This window comes from Peromyscus eremicus, chromosome 2 (assembly GCF_949786415.1).
Source record: "Peromyscus eremicus chromosome 2, PerEre_H2_v1, whole genome shotgun sequence".
Lineage (NCBI taxonomy): Eukaryota > Metazoa > Chordata > Mammalia > Rodentia > Cricetidae > Peromyscus > Peromyscus eremicus.
The window spans coordinates 114190281-114210226 of record NC_081417.1 but is presented as its reverse complement, the minus strand read 5'-3'; the positions used below and the strand labels follow the sequence as shown (position 1 = coordinate 114210226).

At 42.1% G+C, this 19946-nt stretch overlaps 1 protein-coding gene across 1 annotated transcript in view; it reads right to left on the bottom strand.

Annotated features, from left to right (window-relative positions):
• Positions 1 to 1107: 1107 nt before the first annotated feature.
• Alg6 (ALG6 alpha-1,3-glucosyltransferase) overlaps positions 1108 to 19946 on the bottom strand; it is a 45891-nt gene continuing 27052 nt past the window's right edge. The window contains exons 11-14 of the mRNA XM_059254567.1: positions 18498 to 18568; positions 15720 to 15788; positions 15422 to 15620; positions 1108 to 3082 (exon numbers count right to left, since the gene is read on the bottom strand). Of these exons, the coding sequence (XP_059110550.1) occupies positions 2885 to 3082; positions 15422 to 15620; positions 15720 to 15788; positions 18498 to 18568 (537 nt within the window). The 3' untranslated portion in view covers positions 1108 to 2884. The remainder of the gene's footprint in view (positions 3083 to 15421; positions 15621 to 15719; positions 15789 to 18497; positions 18569 to 19946) is intronic.

Sequence of the window (19946 nt, the reverse complement as noted above, 5' to 3'; positions counted from 1 at the left end):
TAAAAGTTTAGACTTTTTGGACAGTGAGACATGTCTGCTCCTGACAGCACCGATTTACTTCAGAGAGGAGGATGGGCATCGAAGACACTCCATATGGAGTTTATCTTCACCTTGACAAAAATAGCCATTTGGGCAAGAAACTGTTCTTGCCTGGACTGTCTGATCAACTGGACATGCAGGACCCATACAAAGGTGACCACTGAACTTTGCTTGACAAAATGGTCCTTCAGGTTCCTGCTTTGCAGAAAAAACTGCCAGACATTCTACAGGACACAGAGAAAAGTGAATAAGAGACTCTAGGCCTGTGGGCTGAAGACAGATGCCCCAACTTTACAAGAGAACTTTGAATGACTGTCCAGGCTGCCAGCTGTCTCTGTCTACCCTACAAGACTCCTAAAAGTTGCTTATATCCTTCTCCATTTCTCAGGTAGTAATATATCCTTCTGAGGTCTTTGATGTGGTTAAAGACTAGATACTTACAATTTTCCTTAGTTATAATACAAGATAAGTTAGATATAAAACCTTAAACTTACAAATATAAGATAGATAGGATCTCTTCTTTAATATTGTAACTGTAATTCTTGCTTGATAATTGTTTTGTTATATGTAATTTTACTATGTTAAAGTTAAAACCTTCCTTTTTAAGAAAAGAAAAGGGGAAGTGCTGTGGGATGGTCTGTATGTCAAGTGTGTTGCTGATTGGTCAGTAAATAAATCACTGATTGGCCATTGGCTAGGCAGGAAGTATAGGCGGGACAAGGAAAAGAATTCTGGGAAGTGGAAGGCTGAGGGAGACACTGCCAGCCGCCATCAGGACAAGGAAGATGTGAGGTACCAGTAAGCCATGAGCCATGTGGCAAAGTAAAGATTAATAGAAATGGGCTAAATATAAGAGTAAGAGCTAGACAATAACAGGCCTGAGCTAATGGCCAAGCAGTTTAAATAATGTAAGAGTCTGTGTGTTTATTTTATAAGTGGGCTCTGGGACTGGCGGGACTTGGTGGCGGGAGCTGGAGAGAAATTCTCCAGCAACAGAAATCAGCATTTCTGTGTTAAACTCAGATACATTATTTAAAAAAAAAAAAAAAAAAAGAGTGTTAGAGTTAAACCAGCCAGCCAAGATGCTGTCAGTTGGGCCCAGTGGTTACAGACAGTGGCCATGGACAGTGATGTCCCTGCTGACTGGACAGTGACCAAGGCTGCTTCTCTGTGCTGATCTTGCCCTTTCAATCCTCACACACATTTACTGTTGTCTAGGCCCACTTCCTTTATCAGACTGAGAAATACACATTTCCTTGCATCAGCCTATTCATGTCCAGAACCAATTCTTTCTACTACTTTAGAATATGCCATTAACGACTTAATTCTTTCATAACTATATCATGAAAGAAATATACACAAAATAGGCAAGTGGTAAGGTGTGGTGGTACTGTGTTCACCAAAATATTGTGCACCCTAATAAACTTATCTGGGGTCAGAGAACAGAACAGCCACTAGATAAAGAGGCCAGAAAATGGTGGCACACACGCCTTTAATCCTAGCATTCCAGAGGCGGAGATCCTTCTGGATCTCTGTGAGTTCAGGGCCACACTGGAAACAGCCAGGTGTGCTAACAAGAGCCTTTAATCCCAGGAAGTGATGGCAGAAAGCAGAAAGGTATATAAGGCTTGAGGACCAGGAACTAGAGCAGGGTAAGCTTTCAGGCTTTTGAGAAGCAGTTCAGCTGAGATCCATTTGGATGAGGACTCAGAAGCTTCCAGTCTGAGGAAACAGGATCAGCTGAGGAATTGACAAGGTGAGGAAGCTGTGGCTTGTTCTGCTTCTCTGATCTTCCAGCATTCACCCCAATACCTGGCTCCAAGGTTTGTTTCTTATTTAACAAGACCTTCTAACAATTCGTGCTACAGTAAGGTGACTTTAATTTGTATCAGAGACTAAAAGAAAGAGCTTTCCATGAGAAAGAAAAACATACTACATGATTTTTACCAGTTGAGACCAGTACAGTGAGCACAGAGAAGGGATAACCATAGCTATGGACCAAGCAGACGGAAGGCGTGGCCTGAGTAAACACTGTTTCAGTGGAGACCTGAAACGAGGTAACGGAAAGGAGATGGAATCTTGATAAAATAGTTTAATTTAGAATGACTAGAAATGTAGAACTAATGACCATGAGTAACCAAAAAGGCTTCAAACTTCTTAGATTTATAGTCAATAGTTCTTTTTAAAAATGGAATCAAGTGACTCTGTATTCTTGGAAACAAAAATACCATTTAATTTATTAGCATCCAATTTTGCATATGCAAAGATACGTATTCAATTTCAATTTCAGTAATTAAAAAAAATTAATTCCCTGAGATACAACTTTAAATGAGATGCTTATTACTCATATGCTAAAGCTCAAATAAGACAGAAGCTTAATTCTTCCAATAAACTCACTATAGTTACAGTTTTTAAAAGATCATAATTTACAGAGCGTATTTCATTATTAAATATTGGCAATAAGGACATTTTTTTCTCTCCCTTTTTTGTTGAGACAGGAGTATCATGTAGCCCAAGCTAGCCTCAAACTTTCTATGTAACCAGGGATGACCCTGAACCAAGGTCCACCTGCCTCTACCTCCTGGTACTAGGACTGAAGATGTGAGCTACTACAACCAGCTGGGACATTTTTCTCTCTTATTTTATCATTTAAATATCTGTGATTATTACCAAAATTACAATATGCTTTACCAAAAAATACTTAAAAAGCGAGTGCTTTGGTCCCATATACAGTTTGTGTAGGTTAACAATAGGCAGTGACCATTTCTTTTCCTATGACACCATGATTCTAAACATGTACACTCACTTATACATAACAAAAGATTGCATTTGATTGGGTAAATAGCTAGTTGATTTTCTTACGATTTCTTCCATTTTTGGAATCCCACATGATTACAATGTTAAAGTATACCAAGAAGAATATGAAGTTTATACAGGACACAAAACACACCAGTACAGAAAACAAGTCTGGTAATTTCTGGGGAGGGTTCACTGTGACACTCAAAATCGTCAGAAGGACCATGGTGACGACTGAAGACAGAAACTGTAAGAGAAAAGAAAGACCATTACTGAATGGTAGAGAAGGCCGGGCCAGTGTGTTGGCTGCATTTCTTGTCAACCTGACACAAGCTGGAGTCATCTGGGTAAAGGGAACCTCACCTGAGAAAATGCTTCCATCAGCTGGCCTGTGGGCAAGTCTACAGTGTGTTTTCTTGATTAATGACTGATGTGGGGGGTTCCAGCACACTGGGGTGGTGTCACCCTGGGCAGGTGGTCCCAGGATGGGTAAGAAGAGCAAGCCAGTGAGCAGCATTTCTCCACAGCCTCCACTTCAGTTCCTTCCTCACATTCTCGCAGAGTACTGTAACCAGGTATGTAAGCCAAATAAACCTTTCCTCCCAAGATGCTTTTGATCATGGTCTTTTCTCTTTTTCTTTTGGAGACAGGGTTTCTCTGTGTAGTCCTGACTGTCCTGGCACTCACTCTGTAGACCAGGCTAGCCTTGAATCAGAGATTAACCTGCCTCTGCCTTCCGATGTGTCACCACCACTGGGCAAAATGTGCAGCCCAGGCTGGCCACGAACTCATGATCCTCCACCTCCTTCAGCAAATCCTACTGGCGTGTACGACCACAACCAGCAGTCATGGTCTTTATCCCAGCAACAGACTTAGACAGCTGGTAACATTGATTTGTAGCTGTTATATTAGCAGAACTGCAGGTGAGAGCTTAAGGATGTCCAATCTGTCATACAAGTGGATCTCAGCTTTGGCTTTATGTTGGAATTATCTGACAGACAGACTGTTAAAAACCTCCATGCATAGGCCATACCCCAAGCAAACTAGAAATTTAAGGATAAGCCTTAAATATAAATACCTGTTGTTAAAGCTCTCCAGAGGGTTCCCATATGAAGCTAAACTTTCAACCTTTGTCTTTGTCTGTTACAGTGTTTTGGGGGGAAAGGGGAGGGAGTGCACTCAAGCCACTGTGTGTGTGTGTAAGTCAGAGGGTAACTTGCCAGCCAGTTGTTCCTTCCAACATATGGGTCCTGGCAGTCAAACTCAGATTGTCAGGTCTGATGGCAAGCGTCTGTACCTGCTAAGCCATCTTGGTGGCTCAGAACCTGTCTTTTTAATGCAATATGTAATGGATAATGTTTATGTAAACATATGTGCACCTGTGTGGGTACACAGTGTGTGCATGCGTGTTAGGGCGTCCAAGGCTGACGTCAGGTGTCTTCTGTCACTCTCTACCTTGTATCTCTTGCAGATCTTCAAGCTCACAACTTCAGTTAGCCATTCCTCTGGGAATTCCTTATCTCCACACCCTGCTATGCTCACCTAGCTTTTAGAAGTTCTGAGGATCTGAACTCCAGTCCTCAGCTTTTACAGCAAGCATTTTACCTGCTGAACCTTCTCCTCAGCCCAATATACAAGTTTCAATAACCACAAAAACACCATTCTATAGGCTACTTAGTATTTCATACATTATTAGGGAAAGGCTGGTGGCAGCAGTACACACAGTCTATCCTTCACAGTTTTGTTCATCACGGCCTCACACTAAATTCACTTGATGTCAGCCTGCTTGGACTTAATTTAGACTAATCAGTTCAGAACTAGTATAGGGGGCATTCTAGAGTTACAGACTTCCTGTCCCAAATGCAACATAACACCAAAAACTTCATCTTTCTTTTTTTTTTTGTTTTTTTTCGAGACAGGGTTTCTCTGAGTAGCTTTGCGCCTTTCCTGGAACTCACTTGGTAGCCCAGGCTGGCCTCGAACTCACAGAGATCTACCTGGCTCTGCCTCCCAAGTGCTGGGATTAAAGGCGTGCACCACCACCGCCTGGCAAAAACTTCATCTTTCAACAGTATGGCTTTGTCCTTGTCTTATCTATATGGTGGGCTGCTTAATTCCTTACTCCCAAACATCTGAATAGCTATGTAATTAATTACACATTAATTACATTAACTAATTACATATATTTATAAGCATAATTTTAGAAGTTAATAAGTCCTCTTTAAAAATTGATTTTAGGGGAGGTATTTATTTACACTATTAGAAAAAAATCCTGTAGTGGTTTGAAAGAAAATGGTCCCCAAAAGGAGTGGCACTATTAGGAGGTGTGGCCTTGTTGGAGGAAGTGTATTACTGTGGGGGTGGACTTTTTTTCTCAAGTGTCACTTAGTGTGACAAGCAGTCAGCTTCCTGTTGCCTGCAAGATGTAGCACTCTCAGCTCCAGCACCACATCTGCCTGCACACTGCCATGCTCCCCTTCATGATCACAATGGACGGAATCTCTGAAACTATAAGCGAGCCACCCTCAATTAAATGTTTTCTTTATGAGAGTTGCCGTGGTCATGGGGTCTCTTCACAGCAATAGTAAACCCTAACTAAGGCAATTCCAAAGGCAGCTTTCCCCTCAACAATCAATGAATGGATAATGAAAATTTGGTATACATACACTATGAAATACTACTATATAATTTAAATGAAGTTTTCCCATCTGGGCTGGTAATACTGCCCCCAAAAGCCAAAGACCATCTAACAAAAACCAAAACACTAGGCCTGAGAAGCCCCTCTTTTGAGTTAGTGCAGGGTTATCCAAGAGACTCCCCAAACATTACATGTTATGGTTATTAACCCTGACTGCCCCTCAGAGGTGGAAAGTAAGGCTCTATTGCTGAAGAGACCATGCACTTCGGATGCATTGCCCGGAGGCCCCTGGGCTGGAACTGATTTGAAAGCCTCCTCTCTAAGGACTAGTTCTCATGTTTCAGAAGGCATCATGCAAGTTTGCAAAGAAGGAAAGCAACCAACAGTCCTACCCACATGAGACACCTGTGAACCACAACAGAGGTAACATGGCACTATAAGCCTAAGGGTGCTGTAGTGGCACACACACCTTGGTGGTCACCAACAGCTCTCTAACTGTACTTAAGACCCTCTCAACAAGAAAGATACCATGCCTGGTACTGGAAACATAGCCAATGACTCAGGGCTAGTGACATCACAGATCTTGGAGGAGACCCTACAACTACCACTTGAATAAACCAGCATAACCCCTAACTACATTCTAAATATCCTTAAACCCACAGGTAAGTGTAATCCTCACTCCTCATCAAAAAACTTCTCTTTGAAGCAGAAGGAGATTGTTACAGAAAACCACAACCAATCATGCTTAGGTGTAGAGTCCAGATCTAATGGCTAAATCTATAAAATAACGCCCACATTTAAGGCTCAGGGATCATCACAAAAGGGGTGCAAAGACTGTAAGAGCCAGAGGGTCGGTCAGTCTGCTGTTCAGACCATGTTCCCTAGGAATTTCAGAAGCTATATCCACAGTCCCACCAACATGGCTGCCTACACAGGAGCTGAACAAAGACCACAGCAACGGACACGCATGCTACTGTGGTTGGGGAAAGCCCACAAGGTCTCAACCCTACACAAAGAACTATAGGCAGTTAAACACTGAGTAGGAGAAATAATCTTCCCCAGGGAAGAGCAGACCTACTGCTTTTCCAATATCAAATGGTCCCTGAAAACTGACAAGTAACATTATATAGACTGAACAGGATGTGTTTAGTAGTATATATGTATACGCATATGTGTATGTAACAACAATTCATGAAAAAAAAAAAAAAGGTCATGAATTTGAAAGACACCAAGGAGGGGTACATGGTATGGTCTGGAGGGAAGAAAGGTAAGGAGGAAATTAAGTAATTAGATTATTTAAAAAATAAAAGTTATTTTTTAAAGTTAGGGTTTCTATTGCTGCAATGAAACACCATGACCAAAAAGCAAATTGGGGAGGAAAGGGTTTATTTGGCTTGCACTTCCATATTGCTGTTCATCACTGAAGGAAGTCAGGACAGGAACTCACACAGGGCAGGATCCTGGAGGCAGGAGCTGATGCAGAGGCCATGGATGGGTGCTATGGACTGGCTTGCTTCCCCTGGCTTGCTCAGCCCGCTTTCTTAGAGAACCCAGGACCACCAGCTCAGGGATGGCAGCACCCACCATGGGCTGGGCCCTCCCCAGTTGATCACTGATTGAGAAATACCCTACAGCTGGATCTCATGGAGGCATTTCCTCAACTGAAGCTCCTTCCTCTAATGACTGTGGCTTGTGTCAAGTGACACACAAAACCAGCCCGTAGCTTTAAAAAAAAAAAAGTGTGATGCTGATGACACAATTTTCCTCAGTGGGTTGTATAATTTCAAGGATTCAATAGTTTGTTAGTACATATAGCATTAAAATACAGAAGTAGGCCGGGCAGTGGTGGCGCACGCCTTTAATCCCAGCACTCGGGAGGCAGAGCCAGGCGGATCTCTGTGAGTTCGAGGCCAGCCTGGGCTACCAAGTGAGTTCCAGGAGAGGCGCAAAGCTACACAGAGAAACCTTGTCTCGAAAAACCAAAATAAATAAATAAATAAATAAAAATAAAAAAAATAAAATACAGAAGTAGATCCCTGAAGTATGCACTTTGAAGACAATACTGTTTTGAGGTATACTTTCTATATATTTCCAAGTTAGTGCTTTGGCCAAAAAAAAAAAAAAAAAAAAAAAAAATCCATCATTACAGTCACAAAACTCAGTTTTGGGTGCAAAGATTATCAAAGTAACAATGGCACTTAAAGCAGTTCCTGCCCCTTTCTAACCCCCCCCCCATCATGTAATACCCCTAGAGAAGGATTTTCTGAAAAAAATTAATTATTTCTCTTGAGAAAGAAACTTTGGTCTGCAGAATTCTCGACATCAGACCATGTGTATGGGTCACTTTACCACTGCTCATTGGACATAATGAAGGTAATGAATTCGAAATGGAAGCTTTCGCTATTACAACAAAGAGCTTTGACTAAAGCTGAACAAAGAATAGCAAATATTGAAGTAAAAACCTATTGAGGAAAATTCTGAGTGGGTATCAGATAGGTTTCTGGTTTCCATGGTACCAATCACCTGTTCTGACAAAGCTCTGATGTCAGCCCAAAGAGCTGTTCCAGTGCCACCACCTAGAGCAGCAAGCTGCTCCTGTCCTGGCTCCTGTCCGTCCTGCTTGGGTTTTCTGCATGGAGTGCGCTGTGAAATGCAGCACGGCATTCACGGTCTCCTATTCAGTGCATTCTTTTCTCTTGGGACTCCATGAAGGTTTCCTATCTGACTGGAGAACAACTGGTCCTGTTTGCAGCTGGTTCCCTGTGATGCCACAAGTACACAGGGCACCACAGCAGATCGCCCTCCTTACTGCAGGTTGCTCTATCAGCAGGCATGGAGTGCCTGCCTGCCTTCTGCTCTCCCTGCTTTCTGGTTCCACCCTTGAGCTTCCTCCAGAGCATCAGGACTGAATTGTTTTCCTCAAGAAAGTCAGAGATCTGGCAAAGTCATGTGATAGCTTTCTGGCAAGTATGATTTTCTTCAATACTGGGAAGTGTCACAGGAGGAAAAGCTATGCAAGTGTAAGGGTGTCTCCTGTGTGGACACCAACCAAGGCAACACCAGGACCTGCTGCTGTCTGAGGAGGTGCAGCCCCCAAAGACTCAGAAAATCTTTGGGAAGGAGGCTGGCTGCCAGGACCTGGGTTTTCCTTTCCTGAAGCCATGGTCTTGGCCAAGGATCAGAACCTCTACCGACCACACTTCATTCCACACAGACACTGAAGAAAAATGCCCTAACTAGGAATACCTAATATCACTACTTAGGGTAATAGGTAGTATTCCTTTACCCAATCCCAGTAGAATATAAAATTCTAAGCTAACCAGGAGAACCTGTCTGAAAACTTTCCCATGGTCAAGGGAAAATTATAGTCACTGAATACTTTCAATGAGCTAATGCTGTGGTAAAGCACAGTGACAAAACGTGGTTCTCTTGAGGGATTAGAGGCACATTAACTAAAATCGCAAAGTCTTATTTGACTGAACATCAAAATCAGTAGTAAAAATACATTTATGGTAACCATGTAGTAGTCGGCTTCTCTAGACCAGCACGCTGTAAATACAACTTTTCTACAAGGATGTCCTTCTGCACTCTCCAGTCCAGGAGCTATTATCATGTGTGGCTACTGGGCATCTGAAATGGCGCTCATATGGCTGAGGAACCACGTTTTCATTTAATTTCAGTAAGTTTAAGTCTCCCCACGTGACTAGTAGCTAGTATATGGGTAGCTTAGCTCAAGTGAGCTCCCTTTAAGATGTAGATTAGCCAGACTGCACTCACTTTACCCCTAGCACAGCAGATACACAAAAGCTGGGTAAGTAAGTGGAAAAAGCAGGTGAAGCAGTGGTGACTTTCCTGGAGGAGGCAAAACGTAATGGAGTCCTCCTCCGTGATGCCATCAGGGCAGCAGTGCTGAGAGCCGAGTGGAGAGTAAGGCTCTGGCCATCCCAGAGGACAGCGAGCAGGGCAGGACCCGCTAGGTGTTAAGTATTCTCTCAAGGGAAGGTCCCCGAGTAGAGGGGTGGGTGTGAAGTTTTCTGAAATGAAATCACAAAATTTTAAATGTAAGAAATAATTTTAAATATTTGAAAATATTCAAAATAGTTGAGATACCATGATCTTGAACTAGTTAACTTGAACAGTTAAGCTTTGAGGCTGGAGAGATGGTTCAGTGGTTAAGAGCACATACTGCTCTTGCCCTTGCTGAGGACAGGAGTTAGATTACCAGCACCAATGCCAGGCAGCAGCTCACAACCTCCTGTAACTCCAGCTCAGGGGAACCGATGCCCTCTTCTGACCTCTGCAGGTACTGCACTCACATGTACATAGCCACACAGAGACACTCACGCACACTAAAGAATGCTGAAATTTCTCCCACTTTAGACAAAAATCTGATTCTTGCAGCTCTTGCTCTACTTTATAGTAATAATTATAGCAAAGCTTCAGAAAGTACCTGTAGACACCGTGTTCAATTCTTCCATCACTGGTGAATTGTGTCACCTGGGCTTTTGCTTTACTGCTGCACGTAACAGCTGTGTTCATCTCTCCATTCTGGGTATATTCTTATTCCCTTATCCATCCTCTCAGTAAACAGCATAGAAGTAACACAGTACACCCATCACCATGAACTCATTCCTTCATTTCAAGGAAATTCAGCTACCATGACACCATACTTCCATGACACCATACTTCCATGACACCATACTTCTATGACACCATGCTTCCATGACACTGTACTTCTGTGGCACTGTACTTCTGTGGCACCATACTTTCCATGACACCGTGCTTTGATTCTTCCCACCTGGGACAAGCCATACTCAACTATCTACACAGTTAGGTGCAGTCCTTTAAAGGACCCTGCTACTTGAAAACTGCCATTGTCCTTGCTCCCTCGCTTTGTTTTTCTCCAAACCTCTAATACCCTGTGGTGTGTGTTTCCTACATGCTAGCATCTTTGATTCCCCTGACTACAACAACTGTGATAGGAGGAGGTTTTCATTTTTCCCCACTGTTATATTTTCAACCTCCAAAAGAGTGGTTAGCATATAATAAGCACTCAATGAGTTGAATAGATTGAGGAGCCTAGGATACTCCTCACCTTAAGACCACCTGTGACCACCCTGTGGCTGTCACAAGAGGCTGCAGTTCTACATACATCCAAGCATTCAGTCATGTGCTAACAAAAATAAATTTTACACCGTGCTCTCCACTTAAACCCCGAATAAGCAAATTAATCTATTTTTGTCTTTCTTATTCACCTCTTAATTTCTGCTTCAACCTTCTCCTTCACGGTCATTACCAACAGTGCAAAACTCTCAAGACACTCACTGAGCTGTGCATTTAAGAATGCTGTCGAATACTGTAAGGTGCTCTGCACACCATCAGGAGAAAGGTAGTCATCAATATCTCCTAGCTATATACACTGGCCTACAACAGTGATCTACCTGCCTGCAGGATCTACTGGGGCAACAGTGACACGAATGTGATGGCGTAATCACCACTCTCTGGTTGGATTTAGGCCAACTCCATGAGATGGAATCCACACCTCACACTGCTACAGTGACCAAGATCCTGAGACCAGACAGGCCATGAGCCTAGAGGAAAACCGAATACTGCTGAAGGAACAGAGCCATACAATGACTCCTAATGATACTCTACCCAGAGATCAATGCCTTGCTCAGCCCTCATCAGAGAAGCTACTTCTTGCAGTAGACAGGAGCTAACACAAAAACTCACAACTGGACAGTGTGCAGAGAATAGGAGACCTTGGGAACTCAGTCCTAAACAGGATGTCTTCAAAGCCTCCATTCCCCACCCCTTCAAGGCTCAAGGATCTAAGAGGTGAAGAAGGCAGAAAGATTGTAAGAGCCAAAGGTTATGGATTACTCCAAGAAAACAGTGTCCTCTAGACAAACAGGACTGATGCACATATGAAATCCCAGAGACTGTGGCAGCATGCACAGGGTCCCACACAGGTTCAAACCAGACAGGTCCCAGCAATAAGAGGAAGTAGACAAGGGTTGCCCCCTCTAACCAAAAAGCTATCAGCAAGTGATTCCACTGGCAATGGAAAAATCAGTTTTCTCTAATGGAGTCTCACTGAGTATATTAACCACACCTCAGGGAAGACTCTATGCCCAATAGCAGTTGGCCAACACAAAACAAACTCAATTCTTTGGGGTTTTTTGGTTTTGTTTTGTTTCGTTTGTTTGTTTTGCTTTGTTTTTAAACTTTTTGTCTCATTCTGCTTTGTTTGGGTATTTTATGTCTTGTTGATCTTTTGCTTGTTTTGTTCCGTGTATGAAGGGGTTGTTTTGTGTTTGTTTTAAAGAATGAGAAAACATAAATTTGGGTGGGTACAGAGGATCTGTGGGAAGGGAAAAATGTGATCAAAAAAGAATGCAGTCTAAATGCCAGGCATGGTGGCATGAGCCTGTGATTCGAACACTCGGGAGAGAGGCAGGAGGCTCAAAGCCAGTTTCACATACACAGTGAGTTCAAGGCCATCTTAGGCTACATGAGACTTTGTCTCAAAACAAAACAAATTGCCTGTCAAAAAATAATATTGTAAAATTAGTTATATTATTTAAAGCAACCTATATATCCAGCATTAACTCTCCATTAAAATTCCAATGGCATTCTTCAAAGAGCTAGTGGAAAAATTCCTAAACTTCATATAAATGCACAAAAATAAGCAAGTAGACTAATGGAAAGAGGATCTAGAAATAAACCCAATATCTATAGCCAACTCATCTTTGGCAAAGTTATCAAAAGCCAACATTGAGAACAGTCTCTTCAAAAATGGTTTTGGAGACCTGGATATGCACATGTAGAAGAATGAAATTATATCCATAACTTACCCTGCACAAAATTCAATTCAAAACGGATCGAAGACCTGCAACTTTGAAAGTGCTGGAGGCAAATCCTGCACTGAGATGCAGACAGGCTTCCTGGAAATGACCCACTAGCAGGAAAAATGCTAACGAGGTAACGTAGAACTTAAAAAACTGTACAGCAGCTGGGCGATGGTGGCGCATGCCTTTAGTCCCAGCACTGAGTTCAAGGTCAGCCTGGTCTACAAAGTGAGTTCTAGGACAGCCAAGGCTGTTAACACAGAGAAACCTTGTCTCAAAAAACAAAACAACAACAACAAAAAAAAAAAAAATTACCAAAAAAAAAAAAATTATCAAAAAAAAAAAAAAACTATATAGCAAGGAAACAATCACCAATGTGAAAAGACAGTATACAGGTAGGGAGTGGAGTAATCTGCCAGATAGGAGATTCATATCTATAATACATAAAGAACTATAAACATAAAACATCATAAAAATAAATCACCCAGTGAGTGAACCAAATAGACAGACCTCAAAAGAAATACAAATGGCTAATAAATACTTTCAAAAGTATTCAACATCCTTAGCCATCAGGTTAATGCAAATTAAAACTCCTTTGTGATTGCCATCTTGCCCTAGTCAGAACGACTGTCCTGGAGAAAGTAAAGGACAGCCTGGTAAGGCTGTGGGGAACGAATGTGGAACACATACTCTGCTGATAGTAATGTAACGTAGAGCAGCCATGTAGAACTGAGTGTGTAGGATCAACAATGAAAACCTACAACCTACTATATAATCTAGCTGTTACACTCCTGAAGATATCCCCAAAGGACTGCAAGACAACACACGACAGGTAACTGTACATCCATGCTTATTGTTGTACTGTTCACAATAGCAAAGAAATGGAATCAGCCTAGATGTAGGCCAACAGATTAATAGAGAAAACATGGTACATATATACCACATTTTATTCAACCACAAAAGAAAAAGAAGACAGACAGATAGAAAGATAGATACAAAGAGCAAACCATGACATTTACAGGAAAGGAGAAATAAACCAGACCAGCAAATATTTTTTCTCACATGTGTGCATCATTGAGCTCAGGCCCTCTGCAATAGCGGTGTGCACTCTTAACTACTGAGCCATGTCTCCCACCCAATCAAAATTATATATATATATATTTTTGGTTTTTCGAGACAGGGTTTCTCTGTGCAGCTTTGCGCCTTTTCCTGGGACTCACTTGGTAGCCCAGGCTGGCCTCGAACTCACAGAGATCCGCCTGGCTCTGCCTCCCGAGTGCTGGGATTAAAGGCGTGCGCCACCACCGCACGGCCAAAATTATATATTTTAAATAATGTATAAAAGACTTGTGCGACTCAAAAATAAAATACACAACTGAATTAAAAATAGGCAAAGGTAGCTGAAGTGATAGCCATCATTGAGAGGTTACCTAGAATGTGCAAATTTTATTACCAGCTGATGGGGAGATAGGAAGAACAAAGATTTGAGTAATTTCCCCCCCAAAAAAGATAGATAATTGGCCAGTAAAGAAATGAAAAGATATTCAACATTTTTCATTAGAAAACTGCAAACTGAAATGAAATGGCGCCACTTCCCAGCTAATAGGACAGCTGTGGTTAAAGAGGCAGCAACAATACTGTCAAAGACATGGGCGCTAGAACCTTCCTCCCAGGCTCACGACAATTCACAATCACGCTTGACTTTGGAAAATAAGCAATTTCTAAAATATCAGGCATTGAATTACTATGGTGTCCAGCAACTCTACTCCAAGGTATACTTTCCAGGGAATGAAAGCAGGGGATTCCATATTTTGTACACAGATATTCCTAACAGTATTACTCACAATACCAAAATTAACCTAATGTCTGTTAACCGATGGGTTAAAAAAAAAATGTGGAACATATTAATGGAATATAATTTGTCAATCAAAAGAAATCTACGTGCTGATAATACACTACAGCATGAATGACTCTGCCATGAAAGAAACCAGTCATGAAGACCATATTTTATGATTCCATGTCATGGATTCAACTATGTCCTACCTCAAAATTCATGGAGGGCCAGCGAGATGACTCAGCAGGTACAAATGTTCTGTCAAAGCTGACAACCCAGGTCTAACCCGAATCCTACATGGTGAAAGGAGTGAACTGACTTCCAAGTTACCCTCTGAACTCTGCACATGTGCCACAGTACAGGCACACACACACACACGCACATCAATACATGTAAAACCGAAAAGTCACATGTTGAAGCCTGAACCCCTCAATGTGACAGTATTTGGACATTGGCTTTTAGAAAGGCAATTATGACTACTATAATCCATTATATATCTTTATAATAAGGAAGATACCAGACAAGAGGCCACATGAGGAAAAGCCATCTAGCTATGGCAGAACCAGCAGACTCACTGGAAACCAACCCCGCTGTCAGTGCCTCCAGCCCCAGAACCGGGAGGAAGTGCATTTCTGTGTATCTTATTAAGCAGCCTGTGCTGACGAAGTCATTCCCTTAATAGGCACTATTCAGAAAAGGCAAGTTTGGAGACAAAAAGCAGATTAGTGGCTGCCCAAGGCCGGGTTAGCAATGACAGTGTCGTGACAAATGACTGCTACTGAGTGGGGACTTTCTTTGACGAGGGTGATAAAAATAATCTAAAATTAGATGATAGTGACAGTTATACACAGCTGTTAAGTGGTGGATTATAGAACACCACCTCAAAAATCTACAAAAGGCATTTCAAGCCAGGCTAAGGCAGGAGGAGCAAAGTTCAAATCCTGCATGTGCTACAGTGAGGTCCGGGCTAGCCTGGGCTACATAATGAGTGTGACCCTGTCTCAACAACAAAAATTCAGTAACTTGAAAAAAATAGTAACATGCTAGAAAATATACTTCTTAAAACCTGCACCGTGCCAGTGAGACGTCCAGCAGGTAAAGGCACTTGCCACCAGGCCTGACAACCTGAGTTCAATCCCTGAAACCCACATGGTAGAAGGAAATGACCAACTCCCAAAAGTTACCCTCTGACCTCTACATGTGCTATGAGGCGTGAGGACACACAGGCACAAAATAAAGTTAAAAACGAGCTGCCGAGCCTACCAGATACTGGATCATTCTGGGAAGGAACGTGAAGCCCGGGAGCCACCTCCTCACAGAAACTGCGAAGGACTTCAACTGCAGTTCTTCTTCAGAAGTACTCTCAAACACCGGGAAGAAAGTGGCACAAGCCACTAAAAACGCCATCGTTGTCACAACTGAGGGCAATAGGAGCTCATCCTTCAATAGAAGAGGCAGCATGCTGTAAAGGAAAATGGGGATCAAAGGCAGCAAGTTAAACTATAATGTGAATCTGTAAGAATCGTACTGGAAATGTTATACAGAAATCAGTTTGACTCACCTAAATGTCGACACTAGTAAAAACCAAGTCGACATGAAAGGAATTTCTTTTAAAACTAAGCAAACTGGTCTAAAATGACAAGAAAAACAATTTTAATATTACAGAATATATTTTTTTTCAGAATATAATTTTTATCTCTAGCCTGTAAACAACTAAATATACTCTACATGTCTGATTTCCAAGGTTAGTTTAAAAGGAAAAAAAGTTCTCCATGTGACTACTCAGAAAGTGTCACCTTCTCAAAACCAGACAACAGCCACTTGACTAGGTCACTATCAAACACTCCTCTGTGGCCACAGGAACAGTCCCCTAAGGAAAGGACCAGAGAAAGAAGCCTCTGCATTTCAGTCATTTTGCAAATACAAAGTGAATCCCAAGGCCATTGTTTTCAAACTTCTTCTATGTTACAGGCTACTCAGCTGGTCACAAACTAAAGCCATGAAAAACAGGATTGCCACATCAATGAAGAAAGGACAACACAGGTGAATTACAGAAGGGACAGGTTAAAACCAGTAAACTAAAGACAAATATGAAAACTAAATAGTTAGAGGCCACATGGAAATGACAAGGACACAGGGCGTGAACAGGACGCTGCTAAGTGGAGCCTCCTCCTCTTCTTATCTGGTGTTTAGGTGCTCTCCCACAGCCTTTGACTGATGTTGTCTGGGTGTAACTGCATCCACGCTCATGGAGAAGCAGGCCAGTTAGAAGCCCTGAGTCCTAGCTAGTCCCATGGCTGCCACTCACTGTGTGACTTGGGCCAAGGATTAATGTCTCTGCAAGGATCACTTGTATTTGTTTTTAGCAATACAAAATAAGCTTTTCTAAGAGTGACCACTATTGACTTACTGTGGCCATTACTACTAATCTCTCTCCCGTTACGTTTAAAAAGGTTCCAAAGGCTTGACATTCTCCTCCTACGGTAGTTTGCATGAGAAATGTCCTCCATAGGCTCAGATATTTGAATACTTGGTCCCTATTTGGTTGTGCTGCTTGGGTAGACTTAGGAGATGTAGCCTTGCTGGAGAAAGTACGTCACTGGAGGGGGGCTTTGAAGCTTAAATGTGCCATTCAAGTTTGATCTCTCTGCTTCGTGCTAACGGTTAAGATGTGAGCTCTCATCTTGCTGCTCCAGCCACCTGCCTTCTTCCCATCATGATGGTGACGGACTCTAGCCCTCTGGAACCATAAACCCAAATAAACCCTTCCTTCTATAAGTTGCCTTGGTCATGGTGTTTTATCACAGCAACAGAAAAAGAACTAATCTACTCCCTTTCTTTTTCTTTTCTTTTTTTTTAAGATTTATTTATTTATTTATTATGTATGCCAGAAGAGGGCGCCAGATCTCGTTACAGATGGTTGTGAGCCACCATGTGGTTGCTGGGAATTGAACTCATGACCTCTGGAAGAACAGCCAGTGCTCTTAACGGCTGAGCCATCTCTCCAGCCCCCTACTCCCTTTCTTAAAGGAATGTTTTTCTGCATAGCAACCAGCATGTAAGGTTTAAGCTTGGCATTGAAAACCACTGTTTCCTATTAAGGGATCACACTAGAGGACTTTCCAGTGCTTCAATATGCTATACCGGAAGGGGTTTATCAGCACAAACATAGTAAGTATTCAATAAGTAAGGTTTTCTGAGTTCCCCTTCCCATGTACTCTTTCAACTACCAAACCAAATGAAACTGCATTACACATAGGCACTGCTCTGAAAATAATAAAAATGAAACATTACTTGGCCTTAACCGCAAGGTGGATCAAGTAGCATAGAGCCCTCTATGTCCTCAGGACCTCACTCTCCCCTTCATCTGCAGAAACCATGCCTGGCTTGCCATTCCCTCAGAAAAAAGCCAAAGTTTCTAGAAGCCCTTCCAAGGTCTTACCTGACCTGGACTACTGTGCAGGTGGTTTGAAGTGGGAAGCCCTAACCAGGTACAGGCTTCAGGGGCGGACATGTCCTCCCATCTGCAATGACCCTGTGCAGCAGCTTGTACGCCAAGGTGCTTCCACAGAGGCAGCCCAGAGCTTTCAGCCCAGAGCTCCACCTAAGAAAAGCACGAGCATTTCCTTCATCTCCCTGGCCATTTTGTACCGGTGTCTTCTACAAGCCCACTGAGAGCACCGGGTGGGGCGTAAGGCAGCAGACAGTTGGGACTGACCCGGGGAGGAGTCAAGTACTGCACATTACTCTAAGCCTATACTACTTTAGAATTAGGATAACACGGCCCAGTTGTCACCCAGTTCTTTCTATGAAGAGTGGAAAATTTTAATGCTCTTAAAAAAAAGTAATCTGTTGAAGGATTGCCAAGAGGGTCTGAAACCTTCATATACAGGCTGTGATTGTGTGTCAGGGGTGGGGGGAGGGAGGGCAGGGGAGGCAAAAAACAAAACACAAGAGAAACAACATATGGAGGACCTCATGGAGATAAATGGTAGAGATTAAGGCTATCCATTAGATGTGGAAATGAATAAACTACAAAAGACAAAGAGAAGAAAGAGGAAAGCCACTTGGAGGAATGTGTTTAATTAGCAGAGAAAAATCTGAAGACCAGGAAGACATAAGAATACGTCAATAACAATTTTATCAACTGTGTTGGTTTAAAATTTATTTTATACAGTAAAATAAAGCATTACCTTTCTGAGAATGACTAAAATAATTATATGCAAAAATATTGTGTTGCTTTATTTTGTACTTAAATTAACACTTTTGTAAACTTACTTATACATAATACTATATAATAAAATTATAATGGATGTACACTTCAAAGCTGTCTACTTACAATGACACCAAGAGAATGGACTTTTCATGTACTTGGAAAGAAAACAGAAAGAATGATAGGGCACAGCTAACCTTGAAGAAGAAGAAGAGGGTAAAACATGATTTAACAACTTGAAAACTGTATCAATGGAACTATAAATCTAAATAAAAACATTCCAAGTTTAAATAGTGTAGTTACTAGTCAAAAGGGAAAAATTAAACACAGAGTATGCATAATATTTAACCAATTTTAAGCATGTAGAACTTAAAAACTAATAGTAATTATTGGGCTGGTGAGATGGTGCAGTAGGAATAAGGTGCTGACGACCCAAGTTCAGTCCCCAGGACCCACCTGGTGAAGGAGAGAACTGGCTCCCACACGCTGTCCTTGACCTGTGGTGGCACATGTAAAGCCTCCCACACCAAAAAATAATTAATAAAGTTTTTTTAAAAAGCAACTATTAAAAGGCTACATAGAAGTATCCAAAATGGTTCTGAAACTACCAAATAATAATAAACAAAACTACCAGCCAGGCTTGGTGGCACACATCTTTAATCCTGGCACTTAGGAGGCAGAGGCAGGTGGATCTCTGTGAATCCAAAGCTAGCCTGGTCTACAAAGAAAGTTCCAGGATAGCCTGGGCTACATAGCACTACTCTGTCTCAAAAAACCAATAAAAAAGTAATAATAAATAATAAAAGATAATGATGGGGAAATCTACAGAGACAATTGAACCAAGCTCGTATTAACTCACAAACTTTAAACTGCCAGGCTCTAGGGGGTAATGGGGGTTTGACGGTTATATTATCGCCTGTACATGGTAGTTTTGTTTATTATTATTATTATTATTTATTTAAGAAAACTTTTTATTCATTTTACATACCAACTGCAGATCCCACCTCATCCCTCCTTCCTGGAACCTGCATGGGACCAGACTAGGCCCTCTGCATATGGGAAATAGTTATGTAGCTTGGTCTGTTTGAGGGATCCCTGGCAGTGGGATCAAGATCTAACCCTGGTGCATGAGCTGGCTTTTTGGAGCCCATTACCTATGGTGGGACACCTTGCTCAGCCTTGATGCAGCGGGGAGGAGCTTAGTCCTGCCTCAACTGAATACCCCAGGCTTTGCTGACTCCCCATAGGAGCCCTTACCCTTTTGGAGGAAGGGATGAGGGTGAGGGGGAAGTTGAGGGGGAGAGTGGAAGGAAGGATGAGGTGGGATCTGCAGTTGGTATGTAAAATGAATAAAAAATTTTCTTAAATAAACAATAATAAACAAAACTACCATGTACAGGCGATAATATAACAGTCAAACCCCCATTGCCCCCTGGAGCCTGGCAAACTACTTAAAACATATAGGGCCAGCAAGATAGCTCTGTAGGTACAGGCCCTTGCTGCCCAAGGGCAGGGGTACCATCTCTAGAACCCACTTAGAGGAAAAAGAGAACCAACTTCCATAAGCTGTCCTCT